The 11,697-nt window shown below is 55.7% G+C and overlaps 1 protein-coding gene across 2 annotated transcripts; it reads left to right on the top strand.

The window, feature by feature from the left end:
- Window positions 1–780: 780 nt before the first annotated feature.
- VANGL2 (VANGL planar cell polarity protein 2) lies at window positions 781–9,623 on the top strand (the record flags this gene model as incomplete). Of its 2 annotated transcripts, none has more annotated exons than XM_082832950.1 (7): window positions 781–851; window positions 991–1,108; window positions 3,025–3,632; window positions 4,422–4,558; window positions 5,072–5,207; window positions 8,310–8,541; window positions 9,363–9,623. In XM_082832950.1, the coding sequence occupies 7 exons, from the start codon at window positions 781–783 to the stop codon at window positions 9,621–9,623; spliced, it is 1,563 nt and encodes a 520-aa protein (XP_082689076.1). The 2 variants fall into 2 exon arrangements, with proteins under 2 accessions (XP_082689076.1, XP_082689075.1); XM_082832949.1 differs by having other exon boundaries at window positions 991–1,111.
- Between the last annotated feature and the right edge of the window lie 2,074 nt (window positions 9,624–11,697).

Here is an 11,697-nt window from a genome sequence, read left to right as displayed (position 1 = left end):
ACACGCACACACACACAGCCTCGTGGGGAGCCGCCAACTCGACCTGACAGTAACTGTGGGTGTGTTTGCCGTAGATGCTGGGGAGCGGATGCCAGGAGAAGCAGCCACAGGCAGTCCCCTGTGGGCACACTCAGAACTTATGAGCGGGAGGAGATGAGGGGAGAGAAGAAGAGGCTTGGGGCAGCCTCTGGGCAGAGCTAGCTGCCTCCTGCTATGGTCTCCACGGGTCCAACCAGTTGGCCTGGCCAGAACCTGCCTTCTCCAAGTCTTAGTTTTCCTGGCTGAGAATAGGAAAACATTGCCTGGTTCTCCCCGGCAGGGGGTCCAGTGTTGGGTCATTCTGGGTGGCCTCTGCTGGCCCTCTTCCCCCACCCCTGTGACCTGGGCACAGTCTGGGGTGCTCTTTCTAGGAGGCAGGGCAGGAGGAACTGGGCCCACTGGACAGAGCAGGAAGCTGGGTGCAATATTCTCAGGTAGTGGCAAGGCTGCCCTGAGCTTCCCGCAGCCGCCTCTTGGGGATGGCCTTCCTCTCCACTCTGACCCCACAGAAAGCTCCAGCTCCCCACTAATCAGCTGCTTCCTCTCCTCAGGACGGCCGCTTGATTTTCTCTGAGACCAGCCCACCCGTCCAGCAAAATAGAGTCCCTCAGGGTGACGGTTGATTTTCTAAAGGTGCCCCTTGGCCTGAAGAAGTCGGTGCTAAAGGAGGTGGCAGTGGGGCCCCCCAAAAGGCCCCAGCCTGTGGCCCTGGAGCGCTACAAGGCGCGGCGTTCAGACGCCATGGACACCGAGTCCCAGTACTCAGGGTATTCCTACAAGTCGGGCCACTCCCGCAGCTCCCGCAAGCACAGGTGGGTGTGCGTGGGGCGTGACGCAGGTGGGGGGGAGGGGTGGAAGCATGCACAGGGGTGGTGGACTGGGGGTGGCTGCGGAGAAACCCGGGTCCTCCCCTTGACCTCATGTGCCTGTTCCCCTGGCCTCCTGCTGCAGGGACCGTCGGGACCGACACCGCTCTAAGAGCCGAGACGGGAGCCGTGGGGACAAGTCGGTGACGATCCAGGCTCCAGGGGAGCCCCTGTTGGACAATGAGTCCACGAGAGGGGATGAGCGGGTGAGCGTCAGGGGTATGAGGTCTAGGCCAGGTGTTTTCCAGACTGATCCTTGGAGAAGTTAGAGGTCCATGAGAAAGGGGAAGGGCCTGGAAACCTGGTGTCTTCCGACAGAGACCAGATCAGGGAGGGCATCTTGTGTCATACTTCTGCCAAGTGTCCCAAGCCAGGACCTTGTTTCAGTAGAATGCAGTAGAATTTCAGTAGAATTCAGAGATCCCTTTGGAAGCAGCAGCCTCTTTCGTCTTTATGACCCATGTGACTTGGGCTGTGTAATGGGAATCGCCTGGCTCCTCTGGGCTCAGGCCCGCCAGTTAGGGGGTTGGGAATCTGGAGTGGGAGGGGCTGGGGGTGTGGCAGCCTTGAGTTCTCCTTGAGCCTAAAGGCATGGGCACTCCAGCGCTCTCTGGTGTCGGACTCTAGAATAGCACCTCTGGTCTTAGGGTAGGTGGGAGGAGTCGATGGAGAAAGGGGAGGGAGAAGAAGTGAGCCTGGAGAGACGGAGGAGGTTCTGCAAGAGAGTTCTCTGGGACAGGGCTGAGCAGGTTGCTCCTGGTCTAGCCTCTCTGGCCCACTGTGTGCACCTGGCAGGGAGGTCAGGGGGCAGAACCCAGTGCGGGCAGAAGGCAGAGGCAGGATTTGAGTTGACTGTGAGGTTGTCCATGTCTCATTCCTCCTTTTCTTTCTTCTTGGGAGCGTCTTAGGGGGCTGGAGACTTCACAGGACATCTCTGTGACTGACACTGGGGATTCCTGGGTCTTGGGAGCAGATCACTACCTGAGGGAAATGTTCTTTCTCTCTCTTTCCCAATCCCATCTTCTCCCAGAGACCTGGCCTCCTGAATTCTTGAAATGACCCTGAGACCTGATCAGCTCCTGTTGTTGACGATTCCCCAGGCCCCTGATGCTTGGAGTGCCTAGGCAGTGTGACTGAGGGTCATATTAGGGTTCCCTGAGCTGAGAGCAGGCAGCGCCTCCACTTTTCATCTTCTGGTCAGACTCTTCTCCTTTCCTCGGGGAGGAGATTCTTCTACCCGCTAGTCGCTGACCCTGCCAGGCAGTCTCCTACACTCCCCGTTCTGTGTCTCTGTCCTGTAGCCTGAATCCCCTGGGTGTCAAAATGTGACTCCATATTCCCAGACTGTCCACGAGTTAAGGGTGTAGGCACGGATGACCACTGGTGGCCTTGGGGCTCCTCTGAGGGATGGCATCCAGCCCCTGCAGAGAAACAGCTTGAGTGGACCACACTCAGAAGGGCACCAGGGGACCTCAGCCTGTCCACCCACTTGCCTCCGGGAACAGGCAGCCCCTGTGTGGTGGGCATTCAGATGGCCCAATAGAGCCAGCCAGGCGGACCAGAGACCCAGAGTGGCCCCGAGTCTGCACTGCGTCTCACATGCCCCTCATTAGTCACTCACCTTCCCCGACCCTTCCTCCCGGTGTCCTCTTCTCTTCACCACGCTGCCTTTGTCAGGTCACTCCCTTAACCAGAAACCTTGAGTGGCTCTCCGTACTTGGAGGATAGGTACCTGTTGCTTATCCTGGCCTTGCAGGTGGCCTGCTCGAGCCTGCCCGCTTTGCCTGGAGAGTCTGACCTCGGATCCCAGTCTCTGGCTGAGCGGCTCCCTGGCATCTGTCTTGTACCCTCTGCTCTGAGGGTACATGGGTAGTTTTTTGCTGTCTGGCTGATGGCATGAAGCTCCCACAGGGCCCAGGTCTCAGATGCCCCATCTCTGCAGAGGCCAGGCTTGGGCATGTCATGGAGCTCAGTAAATACTTTGATGGCCGCATGTTTGTTGATTACCTTCTTTTCTCCTCTCCCTGCTTTGCTCTCTGTCTTCTCTCCGCTCACCTTTTCTCCTGTGTCCCTGCCTCCTCCTTCTCTCCCCACATTGCTGCGGCCCCTCCTGATGCAGGACGACAACTGGGGGGAGACGACCACAGTAGTAACAGGCACCTCGGAGCACAGCATCTCCCATGATGACCTCACGCGCATCGCCAAGGACATGGAGGACAGCGTCCCGCTGGACTGCTCCCGGCACCTGGGCGTGGCGGCGGGGGCCACGCTGGCCCTGCTGTCTTTCCTCACGCCGCTGGCTTTCCTGCTGCTGCCCCCACTGCTGTGGCGGGAGGAGCTGGAGCCGTGCGGGACGGCCTGCGAGGGCCTCTTCATCTCTGTGGCCTTCAAGCTGCTCATCCTGCTGTTGGGCAGCTGGGCCCTGTTCTTCCGCCGGCCCAAGGCCTCTCTGCCCCGTGTCTTCGTGCTGCGTGCCCTGCTCATGGTACTCGTCTTCCTGCTTGTCGTCTCCTACTGGCTCTTCTACGGCGTGCGCATCCTGGACGCCCGCGAGCGCAGCTACCAGGGCGTGGTGCAGTTTGCCGTGTCGCTGGTAGATGCCCTGCTCTTCGTGCACTACCTGGCCGTGGTCCTCCTGGAGCTGCGCCAGCTCCAGCCTCAGTTCACGCTCAAGGTCGTGCGCTCCACCGACGGGGCCAGCCGCTTCTACAACGTGGGCCATCTCAGGTATGGGCGCGTCGGGGCAGGCAGACGGGCCTGGGGAGGAGGCTGAGAGGACCGTAGGGTAGGAGGTGTGATGGTGGGGCTGGAAGGGACGGGTTAGGAGGGCTGTGTGGGACGGAGTTGCGTACTCTGCACATCCTAGGTTTTCAACAGCGTTTGTCAGGCTAAGGGTCCTGGAGCAGGTAAGGCGGGAGTCAGGAGTTGGGAGTGAATAGATGAACAGACGATTAGAGATCGGGGATCTTAGAGAGGGATGGACCAAAGAGGATAAAGGTTTGGGGCATGAACAGGGGCTTTTTGGAATCATGTTTCTAGCTCTTTCTCGGAGGCACAGCCTCTTGAGGGCACTCAGTCAGTGGTCACAGAGATGAGCTGGCCAGAGGAGGGACTCCCCCCTAGAGGAAAAGATAATGAGGAGAGTTCTTCAGCCCCCCTAAACTTGTGGGCAGGATGCCCGCCCTGGCCATCCAGAGCATCAATAGCACCTCCTGGTCCTGCAGGGAATCTTGAGGGGAGAATGATGAGGGGAGGAAGGGATCCTTGGCTGGGGACCCTGGCCCAATGCCCTTTCTCCCCTGGGCTTCAGCACGGCAGGGAAGGACTGGCAGGCCCAGCCCTGGGGAAGGCTTGGGAGCCTGGTAAGTAGACCTCAGGCCCTGAGCCAGGCTCCTTGGAAGCAGCTTGTCCCTGCCCTCTGTCCTCTCCTGCCCTGCCAACCTGCCCTGATGTGTCCCTCCCCCTGCGCCCCTTGTCTGTCCGTTCTCCCTCCCCCTCCTGCCGTGTCCCCCACAGCATCCAGCGCGTGGCAGTGTGGATCCTGGAGAAGTATTACCATGACTTCCCTGTCTACAACCCTGCCCTCCTCAACCTGCCCAAGTCCGTCCTGGCCAAGAAAGTGTCTGGCTTCAAGGTGTATTCCCTCGGAGAGGGTGAGCGGCCCTGCTCCTCGGCCTCCTGGTCTCCTCCCAAGCAGGATTCCCAAGTTCCTGCCTCCTGTTTCTCTTTCCCCCTTTTTCCCTTGCTTTCTCCTTTCCCCAGCCCGTGTCCCAGCCCCTTCTGTTCTGTCATTTCCCTTAACTCCAGGTGGCTGGTCTTAGCTGCTGACTCTACTTGCTGTCCCTTTATGCTATGGTGCGTCCCCTTAATCTGGCTCCTCTGCGTCTGCTCATCAGCCCTGGTCCTAAGCCCTCGCTCTCTGAGCCCCAGAACCTCCTGCACTGGGGAGGAACATGTGCGGGACTCCTGCCCTCCGGTGCCTTCCTTGTTGCTTTCCTGTGGGCCTCTCCCAGACGCGGCCAGGAGGGTTGGGAACGGGAGGTGTTGCTGGGGGGTGGACACAGCTTCCTCTGGATGCGTCAGGTTGCTGGCTCCAGACTTCCTGGAGCGAGAAAGGAGGCCACGCTCTGAAGTGGCCATCCCCTCTCTCTCCTGCCCCTGTGCAGAAAACAGCACCAACAACTCCACGGGCCAGTCCCGGGCTGTGATTGCAGCAGCGGCCCGGAGGCGGGACAACAGCCACAACGAGTACTACTATGAGGAGGCCGAGCATGAGCGGAGGGTGCGCAAGAGGAGGGCCAGGTGGGTCCCTGGGGGAGGAGGGGTTGCTGGGGGCTCTTGGGTGTGGATAGGCTGGGGAGAGGAAGACCATCGGCTTCTGTAACTGCTGATGATATGGGTGGGGTGTGTGCATTCGCTTTCTGTTGCTGCCTTAATAAATCACCATGAACCCGGTACTGCAAACACCCCACACTGATTGTCTCACAGTCCCATGGGTCAGGCACGGGTGAGCTGGACCCTCCACTCAGGGCTCATGGGCTGAAATCAAGATGACTCTCATTTGAGCCTGAGTCCCCTTCCAAGCTCACTGGTTGTTGGCAGAATCAGTTCCTTGTCACCTGGACCCATAGGCAGTTCACCTTTTCCTCCGGGCCAGCAAGACCAGGTCTGTCTCTGACTTCTGCCACCAGCCAGAGAAAACCCTGCTCTTAAAGGGCTCATGTGATGAGACCAGACCTGTCAGGATAATCTCCTTATTTTAAAGTCAGCTGACTCAGCACTTTCATTGCATCTGCAAAACGTACCAAGATTATTGGTTTTTTCTTTTTTCTTTTTTTTTTGCGGTACGCGGGCCTCTCACTGCTGTGGCCTCTCCCGTTGCGGAGCACAGGCTCCGGACGCGCAGGCCCAGCGGCCATGGTTCACGGGCCCAGCCTCTCCGCAGCATGAGGGATCTTCCCGGACCGGGGCACAAACCCGTGTCCCCTGCATCGGCAGGTGGACTCTCAACCACTGCGCCACCAGGGAAGCCCAGTACCGAGATTATCGGATAACCAGGGGATGGGCATCTGATGGAAGTGGACGGGGCATTTGAATTCTGCCTACACAGTGGAGCAGGGACTGTTAAAGGATGTGAGCCTCCCTGGCGATGGCAGAGATTGAGGCTAGACTAGCCCTCCTTCCAGTAGATCTTGTAGGCTTGCTCAGCAGATGGTACATTTTTACCTGCAAAAAAATACCGTATGCTAACACATATATATGGAAACCAAAAAAAAAAAGGTCATGAAGAACCTAGGGGCAGGACGGGAATAAAGACGCAGACCTACTTGAGGATGCGGGGAGGGGGAAGGATAAGCTGAGACAAAGTGAGAGAGTGGCACGGACATATATACACTACCAAAGGTAAAACCGATAGCTAGTGGGAAGCAGCCGAATAGCACAGGGAGATCAGCTCCGTGCTTTGTGACCACCTGGAGGGGTGGGACAGGGAGGGTGGGAGGGAGGGAGACACAAGAGGGAAGAGATATGGGAGCATATGTATATGTATAACTGATTCACTTTGTTATAAAGCAGAAACTAACACACCCTTGTAAAACAATTATACTCCAATAAAGACATTAAAAAATTAAATAAATAAAATAAAATAATATCCATTTATTTCCCGGGGGAAAAAAAAATGAGGTTCTAGTGCCCATATCTTGGTAAATTCTTAAACGCTGTCCGCACTTCTCCTTTTTTCCTGTTCACATTGTTATGTGAATGCTAGTTGTGCCTGAAGATTCTTTCTTGGTGCTTACTGTTTGCCAGGGCCCACCTTGGTCTGTTGGGATTTCCACGGAGGAGGAGCAGAGGGTCATGGAACTCTGCCCTTCCTCCCACATGATCTCCAGACTTCCAGGGAGAAAGGTAGCCCTGACCCTGTTCTTACACGAGGCTGTAGTGGACTGAAGGTCAGCAGCTCCATTTCTGTGACATTCTAGCAAGTCTCCAGTTGTCTCAGAAAAGGCCCTCGTGGGAAGGAAACTGGAGATGTTCCCTTCCTCCTCTACCTTTGCCCTGACTAGGGTCTTTGGATCTCCTGTGCTGCCACCACCATAGGGGACGCTTGCCTTCCCCATTACCTTGGTTGTAACTAGGAGAAAACTGTTTCCCTTGGTTCAGATCCTGAGTCAAAAGGATCTTTTCAAAAGAAACTTTACTGAGACACTTGGGGGAAGCAAAAGAATAAACAGAGACATGGTAGACTTACACAGATCCACACGTTTACTTAGCCCAGAATCCCATCCTAAGCTGCTTGAAGTCCCCAGGTTCCTGGGTTTCCGGATACTGGTATTGTTTTGTATGTCTGGTATACTGGTATTGTTTTGTATGTGTCTATGCTTTTAATGTAAATTGGCTTCTTTTCCCTGCTTCCCCCTTAACAGTATATTTTTGAGATTCACCCTTGTCTGTATATCTGGTTTGTTGCATCTCATCACCGCAGAGTACTCAGAGAAATCTTCCACCATCCTGACCAATATTTGGATGACGGTCATCTTCCTAATTTTTTCCATTTTGATGAATAAGTAGTATCTTATTAACATTTTAATTCTCTGATTACTATCCAGTGACTACTTCATCTCTTTTTCAGTCTTTCAGGTCTCTTATGAATTATTTGTTCATTCCTTTGCCCATTTTCTATGCTGTTCTTACCTCTTCCTTCTTGATTTGCAGCATATATTTTGCATTACCTCTGCCCACCCCAGGTGTTGGTTAATGTTGCCCATGCTGTCCTGGTTGAATAGACATCTGTCATTTTGATGTAGTTATAGCTATTAATTTTTCACCCACTGAAGTGTGATTTGACGGGTCTTAAGAAGGCTTTTTCTAGGGTTTGATCCATAGTTGTCTCTCTGGGTTTGACACTAGATTGTCCTCCTTGGGTCCCTGGGCTGAGCTCACTGAGCACTACAGCTGTTTCCTATCCCTAGAGGGGGAAAGACCCTCCCCATCTACCCAGCTGCACACATGCATGTTCACATGCACACACACAGCCCCCAAAGCCTGGTTCTTTTTTTTTTTTTTTTTTGCGGTACACGGGCCTCTCACTGTTGTGGCCTCTCCCGTTGCGGAGCACAGGCTCCGGACGTGCAGGCTCAGCGGCCATGGCTCACGGGCCCAGCCGCTCCGCGGCATGTGGGACCTTCCCGGACCGGGGCACGAACCCGCGTCCCCTGCATCGGCAGGCGGACTCTCAACCACTGCGCCACCAGGGAAGCCCCAAAGCCTGGTTCTTGACTCCAGTTGGGTGCGTATTGCTTCAGGGAGAGCACAAAAGCCTGACCTCGCTCAGGCTGCTGGAGGGCTGAAGCTGGGGGGAAGATGAGAGGTTGGCGTCTGGTCCATACTCCTCATGTCCCCCAGGCTTGTGGTGGCCGTGGAGGAGGCCTTCACTCACATTAAGCGGCTGCAGGAAGAGGAGCAGAAGAACCCCAGGGAGGTGATGGACCCACGGGAGGCAGCCCAGGCCATCTTCGCATCCATGGCCCGTGCCATGCAGAAGTACCTTCGCACCACCAAGCAGCAGCCTTACCACACCATGGAGAGCATCCTGCAGCACCTTGAGTTCTGCATCACTCACGACATGACACCCAAGGTAGGCCCATTCTGCCCCCGGCATCCTTCCTCTTTCCCCAGTTCTGGCCCCTTCCTTTCCACTTCCTTCTCCCTTATTCTCTCACCTCCTTCCGTACCCTCCATCCCTCTCTCTCTCATCTCTACCTCTGTATAGTCTCTTCTGTCATCCGTACTCCATCCACTCCATCTCTGCATGGGGTAAAGTTCTTAGGTGGTGAGGAGAACAGGGAGTTTCAGGACCATTTTGGGAATGGTTGAGACCTATTTCTCATCTCTGTAGGGGTTCCGGAATTTTCAGATCCAAACTCCCACCTTTACCTCCCTCACCTCCAGAAGATGTTCTTTGCACTGTGCTCTTTTTGAGCCATTCCCACCCTTCAGCTCTACGGCCAGCTTCCTAGACTTGCATCCCCTGAGCCATCTTTGGGGAACAGGTGATTAAACATGTTGCACTTTAACTGTGACACCTCTAGCTTTCTGCTGGTGCAGCCCTGCTGGACGTTACCCATACGAGCAGAAGGGAGAAGAAGGAAGGACGAGGGAGGGCTTGCCCAGGTCATAGCAGGTGCCAGGGATGAGGGCTCAGGAGAGCTGAGTCCCAGCCCTGACCCTACTGAGCTGTATCACCTCCGTGTGCTCCCCATCCCTCATTGATAAACTAGGGTCTGAGGCAGATGATCTCAGGCCCTTTCCTGCTCTGACATTCTGAGATCGTTTGCAGAGAGTGAGCCTGGGGACATCTTGGTGGTCTTTGGAAGCTGTACCCCCCGAGGGGTAAAGGAGGGTGGGTGGGTGGGTGGGAGGGAGAACTTCCTGTGAAGTCCCTTCTCCCTTCCTCAGGCCTTCCTGGAGCGGTACCTGGCGGCTGGACCCACCATCCAGTACCACAAGGAACGCTGGCTGGCCAAACAGTGGACACTGGTGAGCGAGGAGCCGGTGACCAACGGGCTCAAGGATGGCATCGTTTTCCTCTTGAAACGCCAGGACTTCAGCCTGGTGGTCAGCACCAAGAAGGTCCCATTCTTCAAACTCTCCGAGGAATTTGTGGACCCCAAGTCGCACAAGTTTGTCATGAGGCTGCAGTCTGAGACCTCGGTGTGACTGTGCAACAGCAGGGGGAGTGGGAGACGCGGGGGGCTCCTGAGGGTGGTGGGGGCGTGGCCCTCAGGCCCTGCCATGTTCCTGCCACCTTCTTCCTCTTGCTCTAGTTTTTTTTTTCTACTTGAATTAACCACCCCCCCCCCCACCTGTCACCTCCCCTCTTCCTTATTTACCCTATGTGAACCTGGAGAGACCATCCTTCTGTCAACAGTACCTGGGAAATTCCCTCTCCTTCTCCCACCCCCCTCACTTTTGTATCACTCCCGGCCCTGCAGGAACCAGTGCCTCTCTCCCTCTCCTTTCCCTGGGTGACAGTCTCTTCTGAAAGGGCACAGGGCCCACCTGAGCCCCACTCTCGAACCCAGGTTCTTATAAGCAGTTCTATCCAGCGGACCCCAAAAGGGTTTCTCTGGGGGGCTCCGATCTGACTCCAGAGAGCCACGGTGCCAAACTCCTGAGCAGCACTACCTGCGGCCTCCTGGCGGCAGGTGGATCTGCTCCCCCTGCCCGCTCACCCCAAGCCGGAGTTCTTGGGCAAGGATCCTCCTGCATCCTCCTACACAGCCCCAGAGTCCGGGACCTCCCTGCCAGGGTTATTTGCTTCCAGCTGTTTGAGCCTCTCTCCCCCATCCACACATACTCAGAGCAAGGGAAGATCCCATCCTTTACCCTGACATGTCTACCTTCCATTTCTGATTTGTGTGGTCACGTGTGACCACAGGCAAACTGAGATGGAAACCCTCTGTGACCGCTTTTCCTGGGCCCTGGGGGACAGACAGTACCTTTCTTCCAAGGGGTCTTTCCTGCGCAGCCCCTGGGGGAAGGTCGGGAGAGAGCCCCGTGAACATCGCTGACCCCTACCCTCTGAAGTCCCTTCACCTGTGTTCCCACCATGGTGGGATGGGTCTCCCCCTTCCCAGTGAAGGATGCCACGTAGACTCCTATACAGAATTAGTGGCTTGCAGACCCTGACCCACCCTGGGGATCTCAGCCAAATGTTTTTCTTTCCTTCACCAGCCATCCCCAGTCTTGCTGTCTCGTCTCTCAGCTCCAGAGACCTGTTGCCTCATCTCTTTTTTGGGGGGAGCCAGCAGCCCCTCCTTATCCCCTGCCTTAAGTCTACTTCTTTGCCTCAGGGGTCTCTTTTCCTTGGCCGGCCAGGGTCCACCCCCTGTTCCCTCACTGCCTGGTTTTCTGGGCTCTGGTCTCCCTCTGTATTGGGGTGAGGGACCAAGATTGCTGCCCTTGATGGGTACTTAGCCCCTCACCCCATTTAGCTTCCGTAGTCTTTGCACCCAATCTGAATTCTTGAGCAAAATTTGCTGGCCTTCTAATACTTACTTTCACTGTAAATCTGAGCCTTTAGATCAGACACCCTTAAATTATGTAGTTTTAGCCAAGGGGAATAGAACTAAGAAGTACTCACATACCTCCAGCCAGCACCCATGTTGGGGAGCATTCTGGTGGCTGGGCTGGAGCAGTCCCCTGGGCCAGTCCTCAGAATAACTCACGATGCCCCCTTATAAGCCCGTCTTTCCCCTGGAAAGCCCATTGGTTCTTGCCTTGCAGAGTGCACCCTGGGCTAAGATCACAGTTGATCTCTTACCAGGGAGTCTTCTTCTCTGTGTCGTGGCAGCCCTGGGCATGATGGAGCCTGGGGATTGCTTCTCCTGCTGTCCTTTCTGAAAAAGCACATCTTTCCACACACCACTTACTAGAGAAGGGTTCTTCGGCCAGTGCTTACCTTGTCTGCACTTGGGTGGATTATGGGGCTGACCTAGGCAGCGCCTGGAGGTCAGCCTTGGGCTGGGGCTGTGGGTTTGGGGATAAGCCTGAGTGAGATACATCCTGTCCTGGGGGTCCTGGGAAGGTATTTTTTCCTTCTCTTCAAAGACCTGGTTTCAGAGGAGTCCCTTCTCGCTCACATTTCTAAATACCTCACTATCCTGGAAAATGGGGCCTGGATGGTGGTTGGGGTCACTGCCTTTGTGGGCAGGAGTGGGATGTGGTGTGGTTTGAGGAGGAGTTGGGGTGGGGAGAGGGCAAGTGTTTGGGATCAGAGTCGCTGCCCTAG

This window comes from Leucopleurus acutus (genome assembly GCF_964270905.1).
Source record: "Leucopleurus acutus genome assembly, chromosome: 2".
Taxonomy (NCBI): Eukaryota; Metazoa; Chordata; class Mammalia; order Artiodactyla; family Delphinidae; genus Leucopleurus; species Leucopleurus acutus.
This window is presented reverse-complemented; position numbering and strand designations above follow the sequence as displayed.